Raw genomic sequence first — 18745 nt, 5'->3', positions numbered from 1 at the left:
CTCTACAGGTTGCGGCAATCTGGCCCGATGAGGCTGGAGCCGCCAGCCGGTGCCGCATGCACGAGGGGACCCCGAGCGTGTCTCACCAGGCTATTTCCAGGCCACACCAGGGGACAGGAACAAGGAGGCGTGCCTGACTCAGTTTCCCTGCGACCGGCGCTTCCGGCTCGGGGGCGTGGGGCGCGAGGGTTAACGGTCAGCCCAGAAGAGCTTCGGTGGTGATGAGGATTCTCATCCCCAGACAGCCTCACGCAGCAGCAGCTCCGCAGCTGTGAGGGGGCTTGATCACCGACAGGCCAGCGAATGAGTCGCTCTGGCCCCTCTCGGGAGGGATGGTGGCACCTCAGGGCCTGTGGTGGATTCTGGGCAGAGACAGGGAGGCGGCAGGGGCAGAAAGGGCCGAAGCCCCTCAGAGGCCATGGCCTCGCGGCTCCGACGGGGGTTGGGGGCCCTGAGGCGCAAAAAGCCCCTTAGGCCGCTGTAAGGAAGGATCGGGACCATCTCCTCCCGGGCCGGCGGCGAGCGTGCTCAGCCCCTCCGGAAGCCTGTCCCCAAGGAGGGGCAGCGTGGACGCCCCCAGCTCATTCCAGGTGGAGCCCCCCTCACTCCTGGCAGGTAGTCCCGGGAGTTAGCAGCAGACCCAGCTCACAGTGGAGGGCGGGGCCCGGCAGCGCCCCTGGATCCGACCCCGCCCTGCAGGCCGCGCTCCCCCAGCCGTGGTGGGGCGGGGCAGGAGGAATGGGGGGGGCACCGGCGTGGGGGCGGGAGGTGTCCTGGCTCAATCACTTCCCTCCCGACTCCACCCCGCCCCCGCGCCCACCCACCTTAGTAGCCATGTGCGTTCAGAAGGAGGGGGAGCCTTCCGGGAGGGGGAAGCTCGCCAGTCTTTAAGAGAGAACGTAAATTATTTTAATCAAGCCATCTTCTGCGTCTACTCAGCTGAGCTAAACCAGAGATTTTGCTGGAGGAAGCAAACCTAATTTGAAATCTGAGCCTCCCAGGGAAAGTGCCCCATGAGGCTGCTGGATGCTGGGAGGGGGGGGGCCTTGGGGGACAGCGGCTGTGACCTGGAAAAGGCAGGGTCTTCCTTCTTCCAAAGCTGCAGCCCTCGAGCCCCTCCAATGCACAGAGCAGAAGGAAGGGCCGCCCCCGACCCCCAGCTTTCGAGGGTGAGGAGAGACGGTGAAGTTATTGGTGCTGTCCCGGCGCCACGCATGTCATCGCGGGTGCTCTTTACGTCAGCGGGGTTGACACCTGCCTGCGGACGGTGCGGTCGGCGGGGGCCCTCCTCCCGGCAGCCCCTGGTGTCTGGAGCGCACCCAGGCGACCTCCAGGGACACTCCTGCCGTTGGCAGGCTCACAGGGACGGGGGCGGCCGAGACGCGCTCTCCCTGCCATCTGTGCAGGTCAAAGGCTGGGGGGAGGGGGGCGGCTTGGGCCCTGGTCCCGAAGGGGAGGACCTGAAGCGTCCAGGCGTCTGGGCGGCCCGGACCCAGGGCCACCTCCATCAGGAAGGGGAGCTGTTGCGGCGGCTTCCCCGGCTTTCCGTGGGGGGACGTGCGGTGTGGAGACACTGCGGCGGCGGGCACCAAAGCACGCGTTACCCCCAAATGTCCTGAGCTGCTCCGGGCCGGCCGCCCTGGGAAGAGGAACCTGGCGCTCCCGAGGGGCGGACCGGAGGGGGGCGGGGGGGGCACTCCGGTGCCCCAGCGGTGGTTTCTGTTTCACCAAGTACGTGGGTGGGGATTTGCTCCTGGCCGGAAAAACCGCAGGACACCCTCTGACCCTGTTTCGGTTCCTGTTTGTCGTTCCCTTTTGAATGTCTCTTCTTAAGACACGTGGTGGGAAACCGTTCCAAATGAAATGCCGGAAAAACAGGTTATAACGTCCTCACCCAACTCACTAAACTCGGAAATTGCTAGATGGAGTCTTGAGTTTTAGAGGGACCCACCCCCTGGAGTGCGAAGGACCGAAGGGTTCCTGGGGCGTGGAACTTTGCTGACACGGGGACCGTTCCAGGCAGAAGAGCCCCGTTGGCCAGCCTGCTCGGGCCTTGCTCAAGGTCCCCTGCGTTGGCAGGGCAGCACGACCCCATTTCCCTCCATCATGGTGATTGGCCAGTAGCCAGCCAATCAAAGGCTTCCCTGGGATCCTTCCCTTGGAGTTGCTGGGTCATGCTCTCCCCTGTCTCCCCGGGCACAGAGCAGGACGGCAGTGGCGGCTCTGTGGCCGTGCCTGGGTCCTCCCTGCCCGCCAGGCAGCTGTCCCCTGTAGAAGCTGAGAAGGAGCCCCAGCCGGGACCGTGCTGCTGGGGGTCTGCAAGCCTGCCCGCCTGCCCTCGGCCACGTCTTGTCCCTGGGACGACCGGGTTTAGGGGCGCTGGGGGGACGGAAGGAAGCTCTGTGTGTCCCGGCCCTGTGTCCCCTCCACTGGGCAGAGGGCCTGCTGACCACATGATGTCTGGGGGTGAGGGAAGCTAGGAGACGGCGCTTACGTACCGTAACCCTTTCATTCCAGTCCTTCTCCCGTAGCAACGTGCGTCTGCGGTTAGTGTTACGCATCCTGCCCACTCCCCGGGACGCTTCGGCAGGGCCGGCCCCGCCCTAACGCGAGTTTTAAAATGAAACCCACCGCCGTGAGCCCACGTCGCAGGCAGCCTCGGCCCGCCCTTTCAGGCAGAGCAGACGTGCCTGCGCAGGGGCCAGGCCCCCAGAGCCCCGGAGCGCGCAGCCTGGCTGCGGTCGTGTGGTCCTGCGGTCCGTGCCCGTCCCGACCTGGCCTCCCCGCGCGCCGGCCAGCGGGCAGCGGCGTGGCGGCGAGACCGGGAGCAGCGTGGACTGCAAACAAAGGCCAGCAGGCGGGGCAGGGACCCGAGGAGCCGGTCTAACATGGGGGAGACGCCTCTGGATTTCTGCAGTCTGTTCACAAGCCTTAAAACACACCCAACGCTAAGCCACCATCACCACACACACAGACTTTCTGCCTCCGGAGACTCTCCCCCCGAGTCTCCAGAAGGCAGCACTGACCTTTCTCCTGTGCAACCGGGAGGATAACAGGGCAAGGTTTGTTTTCTCCCTGTGCTCTGGGGCTCATGGGCTCAATTAAGGCATTAAAATAGGACGCGGGCGAGCAGGGCCCTTCCGTGGAGCTGTCTTGAGAGTGTGCGCGGGGCCGGCGCCTCGGGCCGCGGCCGGCAGGGCGTCCGGGGGGCTGTCTGCCTCCTGAGCCACACCTTCCAGTTTCCTCCGACACAGACCATCCCCGGCGACCGAAGCGCAGCCCGGCGCTGTGTAGTCGCAGTGAGGGTTCGCGGCGCCCACGGGGCCAACCCCGTGCGAGGCAGGTCACCGTGCACACAGCAGGCCGCTCTGCAAGAACGTGCTCTCCGTGGGAAGGGACCCCTGAACCCACTGCAGGGGAGGAGAGGCCGGGGTGGCGCATCAGGACAGGGAGCGACAAAGGAACCCGGGAGGGCGAGAGGTTGGCTGGGACCCGCCGCCATTTCGGCGCCCGTTGCCGGGGTCGGCAGTGGCTCCGGGGAGCACCACAGCCCGCGGGCTTCCCCAGAGACCCCAGAAGCGGACAAGGGGGCCAGCCCTCCGCCTGGGTGGCTCCCCTCTGCTGGCTGACACCGTCCCGGAGGACCCTGTCCCCTGGCTGGGAGGGTGAGGCAGAAAGGTGGAAAGTCGAGGAAAACCAGTGTTTGGCCCGGGCGGGGACCCACCCTCACCTGCTTCCAAGGCCCACCTGTGGAGGGGCTTCGGAGGCCCAGGGGCACGCGCATCCCCCGCCAGGCCTCTGGGCCAGGACACCGTTCCTGCCTCCCTCAAGGGCGGAGCCTTGCGCTGGGAAGGTGCGGCCCCAGCTCGCCTGGGCGCCGGCGGGACAGGTCAGCGCCACAGGCCCTTTGAGGGACCTGGATCCCCAGGGGCGGTGGCGGCCGCCCTGCTTCCTTCTGGCACAGCAGCTACTCCGATGCTTGTCCAAGGAAAGGTCGCTGCAGGCCGAGCCCTGGTGCCCGCCGGCGGCCCCTCCACCGTCCCGGACTCCGCTGCACGCCCTCGAGTCTGTCTGTGGAAGGCGTGGGCCTCTCTGCTTCCTTCAGGGCCTCTTGCCAGGGTCTCCAAAGGCCCTGTCCCTGGGGAACGCTGAAGTCAGGGGGCCCCCCTGTGCAGCGGGACCGTCCCTGCCCAGCTGCCCCCATACGTTCAGCCCGCAGGGAGGGTGGCTGAGGTCACACACGGAGACAAGACGCCCTGCAGGCCATCGAGGTCCTGGGACGGTACCATTCCCCCTGGGGGAAGGTTTCCGTTGGTGCCAGCGAGGACCCTGGGGCATGAGTGACGCAGGGAAACCTCGATGGGGTTCTAGGAGCTGCGTTTGCACCTGGGGACCCTTAGACGTCCCCAAAGTGCCTTCCGGTCCCCGTCAGACCGGCTCCTGGAGCCTCACCCTCATGCCCAGGGAGCAGCCCCCTGGACTCCACCCCCACTCCGCTCCCCGGACAGGCCCTGGACCTCAGCGTTGACCTTCGGCACTGCAGGGCGGTCCCAGTAACCGGCCAGCCCCTCCGCTGTATTTGGGGATTGGCAAAAAGAGGCCCCGGGTGCAGTAACCCCTCTTCAGGTTTCCGTTGCTCCCACACGGTGGATGTGGCTACGCCTTTGAGCCGATGTCTCCGTTAACGGCTTGTCTGTTCACGCCTCGTGGGACAGGAGCCAGAAGTTGAATGACTTCCATGGACCACACGGTGTCGATCGGTCGCTCTGCGAACTTGTGAAAACCTTGCGCCCTCTCATGCTGTGAAGTCCACATGCTCTTAGGGCTGTACAGTCCCTCCCCGATGGCCTTGTCGACACCCGACCAGACGCACGGACAGGCCTGCCTGCCCGCTCTGTCCCCGCCCCACCTGCCGCCAGGAGCGGTTGCTCCCACGCAGCGCCGCCCCCGCCCCCGCCGGACGGCCTGTGGGGACACGCTGTGCTCCAGGGGACACTCATTGGCCCCTGCGGCAACGCCACCGGCTTGTTCCGCTCGCTCTCAACAGGTGGAAGCAAAGTCTAGAGTCGCTGCGGTGCCCAAGCAGTGGACCTAAGGTCTCCTGTCCGCCTTGACACTGCGCCCCTTTTGCGACCGCCCTGGCCTGGCTCCCCCATTTCTCTCCCCCTTGGGGACCTCGAGGGGTTGGGCTGCCGCCCCCACACTGGCCCAGAGGAATGTTGAGCTCTGGGTACCCCCTCTCCGAGGCGTCCCCCTCCACGCATCCCCAGAACCCCCTCAGCGATGTCCGCAGCGCGTCGAGGCTGAGCACCTTCGGCTCACAGGACAAGATGCGGGGTGTGGCCTCAGGGGCTCGGGGGACAGGACACACCGGCCTCCCCGCCTGTGAAATTCCAACAACGCGACCCGCCCCACGGGCCGGTGCTGACACGCTTGGAGCTTTTTCTCTTCCCTGTGTAGTGACCAACGACTGGCTCGGAACCTGAATATTCTGGAAACCAGAGGAGGGAGGGAGAGATCTTCGGTCTGCCTTCCGTATCCCCCAGCCAAGGCCTCGGGGTGGGGGGCGAGGTTTGGGTAGAGCTGGGCCAGGAGAAGGGGGCGCGGGGTGGGCCACCCTTACACCCCGAGGGCATCAGACCCTGCTCCCTGGGGGCTCTCTTGCAGGCACACAGGTGTCCTTGCTCGGGGAAGGGAGGCCGGCTCCCCGGGCATCTGGGCAGGGCCCAAGAGGAAGGAAACCCCCTTCTCAATCCAGTCACCGCCACGAAAGAGCTCACAGGAAGTGGGCGTCGCCAGGGGAGTTGAGAAACAGGCCCAGGGCTGGGCTGGTATTCTCTGTTCTAGAAGCCTCTTCCAAGTCAAAGACCAGAAAGCATGGGGCTGAGCAGGGCCGCGCTGGCCCTGGGGCCTGCGGGCCAGCTCCTCCTGCTCCTGTGTGTCCAGGCCCTGGCTGCGCAGGCGGCCGACACCTGCCCAGGTGAGACGGGCTGGCCCTTCCCGGCCCCGGGTCGCGGCCAACGCCACGCACGGGGCGTGTGCGGCGCCCGGGGTGCGGCCTCGACACGGTTGTCCTCTGATGAGGCCCGACGTCCCCTCGGGGGGGCGCCCTGTGGGAGGGGGAGTGGCAGCGGTGCGTCCAGGCCTTCCTGACCCCAGGCCAGAGAGGGGCCCCCGGGGCTTGCCGGGTCTCCGTGCCGCTGGGAAGAGGCACATGTCCTTCCCTTCGGCCAGCAAGGGCCCCCGGGAGGTGCCCCGAGACTCCTTAACCTGGGGGTTACAGGTGCAGAGGCCTGGCCCACAACCCGAGCATCCAATTCAGTAAATTGAGGGCCCGCAGGGGGCGGGGTCTCCCTTTCCCTCCGGGCCAGTGGCAGGTCCAGCGGCCGACGGGCGGTGAGAGGCCGTGGCTGAGGACAGCCGGCGCCCGAGCGGACGCCACCAAGAACGACCACACGTGGACGGGGCAGACCCAGCACCGCAGGGCTTCTTGGGGGGACGGAAAAGAGAAAGAGAGGGAGACTGTCAGCGGGTGCCCCGGGAGGGCACGGCGTCACCCCAAATCCCCAGGTCATCTCTTTGGAGGTCCATTCAGGTTTGGGATCCACACACTTAAACTCAAGGAGTGGACAGATCTCCGGTTCCGGTTCTGCCGAGCTGGCCCTGTGCCCACGGACCCCTCCCAGCTAGGGCAGGTCGAGGTCACGGGCCCAATCAAAGGGGGGGCCCAAACCCCCCGACTCCCTGACCACATTGGCCCTTCATTGAAAGTACCCATCATGCACGAAGCTCTTGCTAAAGGTCAGGATGACCCTGAGACCTGGAAGCGGGGCGCGAGCTAGTGCCTTCCTCCCCGAAGCCTGAGGCCGGGCCCCAGGCCGCAGACAGGCACAGGGGCCCCGAGGCACGGGCCACGCGCCCCAGGACCGGCCCCGGGGGCCCCTTCCCCTCGGGCGGGGAGGACGCCAGGCCGGGCGCCGCCCGGCACCCGGCGCGGCCTGCCCGGCACCCCGGGGAGGGGAGGACGGACGGGCCCGGGGCAGAGGCGGGCACCTCACTTCCGGGCCCACCACCCAGGTGCCTGTGGGGCCGAGGCACACGCCCTCGGGCGGGGCCTCGGGCCGGACGCACTGACGGCCCCGCGTGCTCCCTGCAGAGGTGAAGCTGCTGGGGCTGGAGGGTGCCGACAAGCTCACCATCCTGCGAGGCTGCCCGGGGCTGCCCGGCGCCGCGGGGCCCAAGGGAGAGGCAGGCGCCGCTGGAGGGAGAGGTGAGCGCGCCGGACGGGGGGCCGCGAGCTCTCGCCCTTGCCACGGGGGACCCGGGGGGGTCCGCGTCCCCGCGGGTCTCGGGGTGGGCGACGTGGGTCTTGCCCTGCTCAGAGCCAGCGTCCACCCGGGGCCTGAAAATAAGAGCCGGGCCCCTAATATTTTATGAGCTCCCACATGGGCCGGTCTCCACGGACTATTTGACCCGGTGCTGATCCTGCCAGGCCTGCGGGGTGTAAGGGAAACCAGCTGCTGGCGACATCGCTTTGGAGGCAGGACGCGCCTTCGAAGAGGCGTCCGGGCTCGGGGGCCTCCGCGTGAGGCCAAGGGCCGGCCCGAACGCACGGAGGGCCCAGCCCAGGGGCTCGGACACAGAGCGGAGCAGGCTGCCCCCGCGGGGACCGCCGCTTCGGGCGCTCGCCACGTCCTGCGCAGGCCTGGTGACAGGGCCTCCGAGGACGTGCTCCTCGTCCCAGGTCCCTGGCCAGCTATAGAGCTCTGTGCAGGCGGAGGGACCTGGGCCCGCTGCCCAGAGGTCCAAGGCTGGAGCCCAGGAGGCACGCCGAGGCGCTGGCCGACGCCCTGGGACCCAGTCCGGACCGTCCCGCTCTGCACCGAGCCGCGGGTGCTGTGTCGCCGCCGGAAACGTCCGCCTCCGGGCGGTGCCGGGGCCGCGACGCCGAGGACCTCGGGGCTGGGGGGACGTTCAGGCTTCACCCTGGGAAGGTTCCCAAGGAGAAGGGCTCGGACGCGCTTTCCTCAGGCTGCGTGTTTGGAATTTGCAGGAGAACGGGGTTCCCCTGGAGCACCTGGGAAGGCGGGGCCGCCAGGGCCCAAAGGTAACCGCGCGGCAGAGGCCAAAACCCCCGGGGTGGGGGCCCGGGACTGTCTCCCTGGCCGCCCGGACAGGGTGGAACAGGGAGAAAGAGGTGCCACCAGTGAGAGCGGAGCAAGGGCCAGAACGAGCGGGGCAGGGAGACGAGAGAGACAGCCTGGAGAGACGGGGACACAGAGAGAGAAGGAGACGGGGTCAGACGGAGAGAGACAGAGAATGAGAGAAGGGAGGGAGGGCGGGAGAGAGACAGAGGCCCAGAGGGACCCTGTCACGTGCTCCAACCAAGGCGCCTGCACATGGGGCACGAACTGAGTCCCAGGTCCGGGGCCACGGGCGGCGGGCCAGTTCCCCGCGGCCGGGGGAGGAACCGGGGCTCACGGCGCCCTTCCCGTTCGCCCGTGGAGGTCCCGGCACGGTCACGCCTACGGTCACGCCTTCGTAGCTGACTGAGCGATGAGCTGGGAGCAGCGGACTCACGGCCCGTCCCACGCGCCCGTGGGGCAGCAGATCAGTGCGTGGTGTCCAGAGTGGATACCGGTGTCCCACAGACCCGAAGTCCTGGCATCAGCTGTCCTCTTGTCCCGTCTTTTCCAGGTGACCGCGGAGAGATGGGGGCACCCGGAGAGAAGGGTGCACGTGGAGAGAAGGGTGCACGAGGAGAGAAAGGTGAGCCTCCGTACCCGCCGCCCTGGCCCCCGGCAGGCTCTGTGCAGGGGAGGGCCCCCCAGAGGCCGCAGCCGTGCCCAGTGCGGTCCCCTGGGGGAGGGACTCACATCCCCCTCCCTCCGGGCAGCAGTGAGGGGTCGGGGGGTGTGTGGGCCATGTGGACCTGGGGGGCAGGGCTGACCCGCGGCCCCGACGCCCAGATGCGGCGGCGCCGACTCGCACAGGCGTGGCCCGACGCCCCGGAAAGAGAGGGCGGGACCCGCTCCTTAGGCCGGCCGCCGCGTGTCCTGGGAAGATCGTTCTCTGTCGGGGTCCATGGAGCCAGTGGGGCTGAGGAGGTCGGGGACCCTGATTTCCAGTGGGTGAACACGTGTGTCCTCTCTCACAACACGCAGGAGACTCCATACAGTCCGAGACCTGCGCCACAGGTGACTGGCCGTGCCCCTGCCTCGGACCTCAGCGGGACCTGCTCCCGGCTGGGGGCGGGGGGTCGACCAGAAGGCCAGCTTCACCGACTGCTGGGCAGGGCCCCGATGGCCCTCGGCCGCGTTCACCCTTAGCGTCGCGAGGAGGCGGCGCGCGTTAGAGGGCTCTCGTGTGGCCCAGGGAGGTCTCCTGGAGGCACGGACACCGGTCCCCGGAAGGCCCGCAGCTGGGCACACACACGGGGCGCCCCAGGGTGGGGGTGCCCCGGGGCGCGGGCTCTGTGGGTCCCAGGCTGGGAGGCGTCCCCGCCCACGCACACGCTCACGGCCCCTGCCCCTGCCCCGGCCCCGCCCCTGCCCCGGCCCCGCCATCCACATCCCGGCCCCTCCTCAGGCCCTCGCAACTGCAAGGAGCTGCTCACCAGGGGGCACTTCCTGAGCGGCTGGCACACCATCTACCTGCCCGACTGCCGGCCCCTGACCGTGCTGTGCGACATGGACACGGACGGCGGGGGCTGGACCGTGAGTGCCGGGCGGCCGGGCGGCCGGGCGGCGGGCGGGCCGGGCCGCTGCGTCGGGGTCTCTCGCCGCCAGGGTCGGCCTGGCGAGAGGGCCCGCGCTCGTGGCCTGTGCCCAACTGTCCAGTCCCAGTCCCCTCTCTCGTCCGCCCCCGCTTTTGCCGAGGACGGAGGGAGCCAGAGAGATGGTGGGGTGAACCCCGGGTGCAGGACGGCCCCGGGAGCCCCGTCCCCGAGGACAGTGCGGTTTAGGGCGTGTCAGCCCCCTCTCTGAGCCTCTACCCCTCCTGTGTCACTGGGTGGGGGGCACCGTCTGGCTGCCCCGGGTCTGAGCGGAGGCGCGCGGGTCGCTCGGCCCTGCTGGGTGACCACGGGTCGTGCCCCGCCCCCCCGCCCCCACAGGTGTTCCAGCGGAGGAGCGACGGCTCCGTGGACTTCTATCGCGACTGGGCCGCGTACAAGCAGGGCTTCGGCAGCCAGCTGGGCGAGTTCTGGCTGGGCAACGACAACATCCACGCCCTGACCGCCCAGGGTAGGCCGCGGCCGGGCCCCTGCCTCGACCTCAGCCCGGGGCCGCGGGGGAGAGGAGACGGCCGCGCCCCCAGCTCTCGTGCTCTCTGGGCCCAGCCGGGGCCTATGTCCTCCTAGACGCTGAACGTTCGCGCCAGGGCGGGTGGAGTATCGGGGTTCCCCCCACGCCCAGCCCTTGTCCCCTAAGCGGGGTTTCGGGCGGAGGGAGGCGGCCCCCACCCCGCCCTGCCCGCCCGCGAGGGCCCCCCCAGCAGCGTGGAGCCAGCACCGCCTCTTCACCCCCGGGCTCACCTGCCAGGGCCCCCTGAGGCGGCCCGTCCTCTGCTGCCTGCCCCCGGCCCGAGGCCGGGCCCCCCGCCGGCCCTCCCAGGCGGAGGGTGGAGCGGTTTCCCACGCTGGCTGTGAAGGAAGTCACAGCCGCTGCCGGGGCGGGAGGGGGGTGGGGACGACAGCCTGGGGGTGCCACCGTCCTCCAGTGACCTCGCGTCGGGGATCTGGGGCCCGGCGAAGCACCCCCGGGAGGCACGGTGCCTTTCTGGCCCTCACCAAGGGCTGGCCCTGTGGCCCTGAGGCACTGTGCCTCGGGTGCCAAGGCCCCGTGCTGCCCAAACCTGTCGCCAAGCTCGGGAGGCAGGGGTGCCCTCCGGCTGGGCCCTGAGCGCTCTGTCCCCAGGAACCAGCGAGCTCCGCGTCGACCTCGTGGACTTCCAGGGCAACTACCAGTTCGCCAAGTACCAGTCGTTCAGGATGGGGGGCGAGGCCGAGAAGTACAAGCTGGAGCTGGGCGCCTTCGCGGGGGGCAACGCGGGTGCGTGTCCGATGGCGCGGGGGGCGCAGGCCGGCCGAGGGCACGCGGAGGCCGCCGCATGGGCGGAGCCGGTGTCCCCGGGCCACGTGAGCGTCTCCCTTCGGCTCGGCCGGGCTCTTCAGCGCAGCGGGCAGCTCCGGCCTGGGCCCGCTCCCGGGACCTCCCAGCGCTGTGTGTACATGTCTCCCTTTCCCTCCGAGCAGGTGACTCCCTGACGGGCCACAACAACCAGGCCTTCTCCACCAAGGACCAAAACAATGACCAAAACCCCTCGAGCTGTGCGGAGCAGTACCACGGGGCCTGGTGGTACAACCACTGTCACGTGTCGAACCTCAACGGTCGCTACCTTGGGGGCGAGCACGATAGCTACGCAAATGGCATCAACTGGAAAACGGGAAAAGGATACAATTACAGCTACAAGGTGTCGGAGATGAAGGTGCGGCGGGCCTAGGGCGTTGGAGCTCCCGGAGCGTCTCCCCCAGGTCCTGCGCCCTACAAGGAAGTGCATACGCAGCCTCGTGTCGCCCTCTTCAGAGAAATGAAGGACTTTATCCTGCTCCCCGCCCCTCCTCAGGGACCCTCAGCCTTGCACCCCTGACCTACTGCCAGCCCTTTCCCTCCTGCCTGCCAGGACAGAGTGACCAGTACCCCGTCCCCCATGCCGCCCACGGCACACGTTCTCAATAAAGGCATCGCTCACATCCTGGGTGCCGTCCGGGGTCGCGTTGCGTTGGGGGCCCACGTCTGTGTGCCCGTCCACGCCGCTGTGACGTAGCACAGAAGCGTGTCTGGTGTTGGTCTAGGAAGTGTCTGCTGGCCTAAGACAGGCGTCCGCGAAGCGGGGCCCGTGGTGCCTGCGTGCCAACACAGTTCAAGGGCCCCCAGCCTCGGTCGCCTCCCTGTGGCCTATGGCTGCGATCTGCTCTTTCCGGTAGCCTTCCTGCTGCAGGGAGAGCGGAGCCATGGAGACAGAGACACCTCAGGACCTACAGTCCCTACTAACCAGGTGTCCGGTCCCGGTTCCAGCCCCCTGGCCGCTCCGGCTCCTCCCACGGATCCGTGCGCCGAGGCCCCGGTCCCCGGGAGACGTGGCGCAGAGGAAGCTGTGGTCCCGCACATCCCGCTCCAAGTGAAAACTGAAATGCACCGAGGCGGGAGGCGGGTGCCTTGGAGCGCCGGGCGGAGGGCAAGGCCTGGCCCTGCGGCAGGGTCCAGGGCCGAGCGGCCCTCGTCTGAGCGGGGCGTGAAGTGGGGGCGCCCCTTCCGCGGGCAGGACGGTGCTGCGGGGTGCCTCCGTCCCGCTCCCGCGGCAGCCGCCACCGTCCGCCGCGGACGACACCCTCATGCCCGCGCCCCCGTCCCCCGGGGCCGGGAAAGGCCACGCTGGTCTTCCCCGCTGCTGTCGCTGGACGCCCTGGTCACTTAGCTATTGAAGACAGGTAGCTCCGGGCCCGCAGCCCCCATGCCGGGGGCGCCCGGGGCGCAAACCCTCCCTGGAGCTCAGGTGAATTAGTGCGCCTCGGAGGGGCCCCCAGTCTCGCCGGGAGGGTGAGGCGCCTCCCCGTAGCGTGGGGCAGGCAACCCCCGTGGGCACCCAGCTCCCTCCAGCGCTGCCCCGCGGCCTGTCGGGCTGGACCGGCTTCCGCATGGAGGGACAAGCGCAGCGGGCGCTGGCAGGGCCTGTGCAGACCCTTGCAGGATGGGCCCGCGGCGCCCCCTCCCGTCTCCCAGTGGAGAGGCCCCCGGCCCTGGGCCAACCCGTGTGGTCCTCGCGTCCCAGGGCCCCGCCCGGCAGTGCAGGGGCTGTGCCCACAGCCGTCACCGCGAACGCGACTTCAACGGAAGCTGCTGTCAGAACAGTGCTGCTTGGAGCTTCTGGGGCTGGTGGCAGGGGCCGGGCAGGCAGCGGACGGGCGGAGGACAGAGGAGGTGCGTTGGGTACTAGTGTTGCCCCCAGCCCTGGCCCGGGTGGCTCAGTGAGTCGGAGCATCGTCCTGTAAATCAAAAGGCTGTGGGTTCGATCCCCAGCTGGGGCATCTGTGAGAAGGCAACCGATCGATGTTTCTCTCTCTCTCTCCCGTCCTCTCTTGCTAAGAGCAATGGAAATGTCCTCAGGGGAGGATCTTTTTAAAAGAAGCTTTACCTCCGATCGCCTGGCAGGCAGTTCCACGGAGGTCTTCTGGGGCTCCAGGGAAGGTCTGAGAGCCAGAGCGCCAGCAGCGTGTGCGCCTGCCCCCTCTGACCAGGGGCTCCCAGGAAAAGAAGGGCTTGGAGAGAGCGGAGCCCTGTGCAGGCGGGAAAAATAAGCCGTCCAGGGAGCCAAGGCCGTAGGGAGAATGTTCTAGAGCCCAGCTAGAAAGAGCCAGGGTTTTCAAAGCCCTCGTGCCCCGAAGGCCCACGGAGTATTGTTGGACCAGGGCGACTCCTCTTGTAGGGGACTGTCCTCCCTGCCCCACCGGAGAGCTCAAGGTCAGCCTTCCTGCCGTGAGGGGACAGGGAGGCGGGGTCAGGGGGCAAATGAATCTGGAATCCAGTGTGATGCGTCTTCAGGAAGAGGGGACAGGAGCCAGAGGACAGAAGGGTCAGGTTTCCCAGGTCCCGGAGTGTGGGCTGGCCCCGCCCAGGCCCCGCCTCAGACCACGACCTGCCAGGCGCACACCTGTGTTGTGCTCCGGCCCTGGGCACGTGAGAGCCGCTTGTTAAAACCGCTGGCTGTCACTGGCCTTGACAAAGAGGCGGCCTGGTAAGGGCCAGATGTGGGAGCGGGGCCGGGGGAGGAAGCCTGGGTTCCCGTCCCAGCCCTGAGGCCTGCTAGGCTTTGAGCCAACTTAGCCTCCGATCAATGTCGTCAGCCACACTTGAGCTGTTTAATTTGGTTGTCATTGTCAGGTGATTAATCGGCCATGTGGGTTCGGGGACGGCCAGCGATCGGGTTCCTGGAGCCCCCAGAAGGCTGGGAGCCCCAGCGCCCACCCCGGTGTGGGGCAGAAGTCCCCGCCAGGAGGACGTGAGAGCCAGGGACCATCTGGGACACCTGTCTGTGCTGAAGCCGGAAGCACGGGCCCCGAGTCCTGTGCCATCCACGGCAAGAGGGCTGCTCTCCGTTTTCATGGGGCTGAAACATAAATCACCGGATCTGAGGATCGGAAATAAGGTGCGGCTACTCAGGGTCGTGGCCTCCCGCGGAGCAGGGGTCAGTGCCTCCATCGTGCCTGCCAGCCCCGGGGGCCCTTTCTTATAGCCCCGAGGGCATGAGAAGCCCACCGCTGCCTCGGACAGTGTGCAGGGCGGCCTGGGACGTTGTCGGCGACACCAGCAGCCCGTCCTCTCGCCAGCGCTGGCCCCGTTTCTCGGCTGCACTGACCCGTCCGGCGGGAAGCCCAAAGTTGCCCTCATACCCTCAGGACGGGCCTCCACTGGGCCTGTGGCCAGCGCCTGGCGGGCAAGGACGGAAGGCACGTTCGAAAAACAAACCGGAACTGAAGAACCGACCACCGAGGGTGGGCCAGGCTCGCCAGGCCTCCGTGCAGTGGCTGCATAATTCCGGAGGGCCCCCAAGTGTCCGAAGCGCGGGCCCCCTCTGAGGCCTGGTGACGCCTGGCTGCCTGAGCTGAGAGCGGCGCTGGGCCCGCAGCCCTGGTCTCCCAGTGGTGCGAGCGGCGGGTCCGGTCCGCGACCCTGTGTCTGGCTGTCTTCCCCCTCCCTGCGCCCTGCCGCCTTCACGCAGCTGTGGTTCCGCCGGGCCAGGGGGCCCGGCCTGTCCCTGGCCCAGGGAAGCGGCCCGCCGTGGTTCCTCAGCCTGGCTGACCTTCAGAGCCACCTGGGGAGGCCCAGAAAACAGCACCCCCCGGGGCCCTCGCGGACGCTCACGATGACCCAAAGGAGGAACGGACGGAGGGGACGCCAAGCCTCTCCCCAGCCCCCCGTCCAGGCTCATGGGCCCCCTGTCGCCTGTTCCTCTGGCCATGCGTCAGAGAACAGGCCCAGGTGATCCAAATCAAGAGTCAATTTAAGGATTAACAAAATGTTCGATCAGCATCAAGGTAATTATAGCGTCTATCTCCATGCCTTAAAGAAATTATTGCTTGGTGATGGGGGTTTTTCCCAAACGGCGTCCCTTCCCGGGAAGAAAGTCCCTGCTCTTTCAGTCAGCAGGCTCCCCGGGGAACCGACTTCTTGAGAAAATTCCACAGGTCAGAAAAAGCTTTGTACACAAAAGCGCTCATTGCAGAATCACCGATACGCGTCTTGATGAGCATCCACCCCAGAACGACTGCTTCCTCAAACAGGTACGAAGAGACCATTTGAAAAATGCTCACTGTGTAGGCTCGGGGACGTGGGGCCATGGGCCGATGAACCGGAAGCGTGGACTTACATATCCGGTCAGGACCAAACCGAACGTCCTTGTGAAAACAAATTAAAACACAGACCCAGCTGGTGTGGCTCAGTGGATTGAGCGCCAGCCTGCAAACGGAAGGGTCACTGGTTCAGTTCCCAGTCAAGGCCCAGGCCTGGGTTGCGGGCCAGGTCCCCAGCAGGGGGCGTGTGAGAGGCAACCACACAGGGGCGTCTCTCTCCCTCTCTCCCCCCGTCTCTAAAAATAACTAAATAAAATCTTTAAGATAAATAAGTAGCGGGCGAAGCTCAGAGGTCCTCAGAAGTCCTCTTGGTAAGCCCTCGCGGTGACCGTGAGCCGGAGGAACGACCAGGGTCGGACGCCACGGAACTGGAAACCCGGAGACGGGCGTGCGCCGGCCAGGAGCCCGGCAGCCCTGCGGGGCAGAGCCGTGCTAGCGACCTCCCTCCGAGGCACACAGGCAACGTCCAGCTGGGACGTGGAGCAAGAAGAACGACTGAAGACGCAGAAAAGAGAGCCTGGGAGGCGTGGGATGTGGCCACAACAACCAAGTGCCCCTCGTGGACCTGGCGTATCTGGGGGAGGGGCGTGAACGGCGGCTCCCAGGAAGCCCCGCCCCCGACCCCGCCCATCCTAGCGGGACTCCCTAGGCCACAAGAAAACCTGGAAACAGCCGCTTGACCTGACAAGACCCAGTGCGTTGGGTACGCGCTGAAAATCAGACTTCTGCGACGTCATCCATAATAGGCCGAATTCTTACACATCGCAAGACTATGAAATACCACACCCGTCCAGACCCCTTCCTGCAAAAGTCACAATTCCACGGCCTTTACCACACGCACCATTTCCAGGCTCACCTCTGAGGCTTCTGCATCTACAAGATGCTGATCTGCTAAGGCCGGAAAGCGCCGTCCTAGGAGCTGGGGTTGGGGGGGTCGGGTCCGCCCGGGGTGGGGGGCTGCAGGGGCCCCTCCGCACAGCTCCCGAGTCACAGGCCCCGGGCGTCACCTGAGATGCTCGGTAGCCTGTCTCCCTGGCTCCCCTCCCCCTACAAGTCGTTTCTGACGTGTGACACGCACGCACAAGGGTGTACTTGGAAAGCGCCACGTGAAGTTTCTATCGTTGTGTGGCCACCACGCAGGAGGAGAAGTAGCGCAGCGCCTGCACCCCCCCGGCCCGCCGTGGCCGCCCGGCCCTCACCCCGCGCCCATCTGCTCCCAGAGGCAGCAGCCTCTGCTCTCCTGTCCAGTTAGGCGCTGAACGCCACGGGCTATTTTTAATTTTGAAAACCACTCTAGGGGCCGAGGAGCCAACATCACGCGCCCTTGACTCGCGCTCCTCAGGTGCTCTGTCCTGCTTTCGGCCGCCGCGCGCTGGGCGGCGCTGGGCGGTGCTCCATCGCCTGGAAGCCCTGGCGTTTCTCACGCCCCTCTTCCCACCGGTGTTCGGGGGGTGTCACCGCGTGACCAGCGTGAGGGGTTTGGCCACACCCCCGAGCACACGACAGAGATTTCCATGTCAGGACACAGGCTTGCCAGCTTATGGGAATGTGCATCCCTTTCGGTAATATTAAGGAGTCCCCAACTCTTTTCTGAGTCGGTAGCACCGATTCGCATTGCTCAGGAGGTAGATGGGGGTCCCCTTCGGCAGCGGGTCCCCGACACGCAGCATCGTCAGTCACTGACCCTAGCCATCAGGATCAGAGGGCTGTGTAAAGGACTCTCATTTGGTTATAATGTGCATTCCCCCGAGAACTGATAAGATGGAGAAACTTTCCATAAGTATTTTGGTCCCGCCGGTGTCTCCTTTTGCAACGAGTTTTTAAACCTCTCATCCACTTTTTCTGAGCAATTATCCTTTTTTTATAGACTTGTTGGAGTTCTTCAACTATTCTGGATAGGAAGCTACTTTTAAAATAAAAACATAGGTTGTGGTAGGCAGAATCCTGTCCTGCCCGAGACGTCCTGCCCTGGTCCCCAGAACCAGCGGCGCCACCTCGCCTGGCCAAGGGGCTGGGCAGGTGTGGCTGCTTGGAGGGCCTGAGTCAGGGAGGGGACCCTGAATTGCCCTGGGCCCTTTCGAGCCCCACGAGTTCTTCCAGGCACAGGCCCCTTCCTGGCTGTGCTCAGCGGGAGACATGGCCTCGGAAGCGGGGTCACAGGCACGCTGTCGCCGGCTCCAGGGCTGGAGGAAGGGGCCTCGCGCCCCGGCCTCCAAGGCTGCAAGGGGCACACACACCGGCTCTCCCTGGGCCGGGAAGGAGCCAGTCCTGCTTTGAGCCCAGCGACGCCCAAGTCACACTTCAGAGTGGTGAGCGCGCTGCTGTTGTTTTGAGCCTCTGACTTCGGGGTGACGAGCTGCCACAGCCACAGAAAACAAATCCCTCCATGTTCCTGGAAGATCCGGTCCTCCTGCGGCTTCCCTTTTAGCCTTTGAAGGTTTGCGGTAAACAGATGCCTCGGCTGTCCTGTGGCCACGTGCATCCGTCTCTCCCTGGACGCCTGGGCTTTCTGAGGCCCAGTTAAGAGAGACAGAGGGCTCTCCCCCGCCACCTCTGCAGGCTTGGCCATCGTCACACGGCCGGGTGTGCGGGCGCCATGGAGCTCAGCGCCTGCGGCTGGGGTCGGGCTGCGGCTGCCCTCCGTGTGCGGATGGCCAGCGGACCCCATGTCGCTGATGCTCACGGACCGGAGTGCGGGGTGTTCTCAGGGGGCAGCGGGCCCAGCGCACCCACTCTACCCTGAGGGCACCAAAAGAGTCCCTGTTTCATTCTCCCCCACCCCAGCCTTTAAAAAAGATTCTATCCTTTCATCTATTTTCAGACGGAGGGGAAGGGAGGGAGAAAAAGACGGGGAGGAACATCACTTGGTTGCTTCTCTCACATGCACCAACTGGGGACCGCACCGCAACCCAGGTGAATGCCCGGACTGGGAATCGAACCAGCGACCTTTTGCTTTGTAGGATGACGCCCGCCCCACTGCACCACACCAGCCAGGGATGCTTCTCCTGCTTTTCATGAGAGTTTTCTAGGCTCACAGTGACTTTTTGAAAGATGTATGAAGATGCTGTGAGTCAGGAGAGGGAGCATGAGCCTTTGGGATGAGGGAAGCATCACCTTGTGTCAGAGACGGCTGCCCCCGGAAAAGCCACCGCCCTCAGGGACACCAGTGATCACGGCTACGCCCTGGGACCCTGGCTCTCCCAGACGGAGCCAGGACAGGGGCAGCCGCTGCCGGACAAGTGAGGGAAAATGCTCAAAGTGACCACCGCCTGGTAATGGGGCGGGGACGAGGCAAAGAAACGACCACCCCAGAATGAGTCTCTTAGAAAGCAAGCA

At 66.4% G+C, this 18745-nt stretch overlaps 1 protein-coding gene across 1 annotated transcript; it reads left to right on the top strand.

Moving 5' to 3' along the window:
- Positions 1 to 5855: 5855 nt before the first annotated feature.
- On the top strand, positions 5856 to 11745 carry LOC129079174 (ficolin-1-like). The gene is made up of 9 exons (XM_054584150.1): positions 5856 to 5980; positions 7157 to 7270; positions 8054 to 8107; positions 8698 to 8769; positions 9165 to 9197; positions 9589 to 9716; positions 10115 to 10244; positions 10917 to 11051; positions 11255 to 11745. The coding sequence occupies exons 1-9, from the start codon at positions 5878 to 5880 to the stop codon at positions 11500 to 11502; spliced, it is 1017 nt and encodes a 338-aa protein (XP_054440125.1). The 5' UTR covers positions 5856 to 5877; the 3' UTR covers positions 11503 to 11745.
- Positions 11746 to 18745: the final 7000 nt, after the last annotated feature.

Source organism: Pteronotus mesoamericanus, unplaced genomic scaffold (assembly GCF_021234165.1).
Source record: "Pteronotus mesoamericanus isolate MK-2021 breed Mesoamerican mustached bat unplaced genomic scaffold, CSHL_Meso_final contig_78, whole genome shotgun sequence".
Classification (NCBI taxonomy): Eukaryota; Metazoa; Chordata; class Mammalia; order Chiroptera; family Mormoopidae; genus Pteronotus; species Pteronotus mesoamericanus.
Note: the sequence above shows the minus strand (reverse complement) of the source record. Positions and strands in the feature narration are given on the sequence as shown.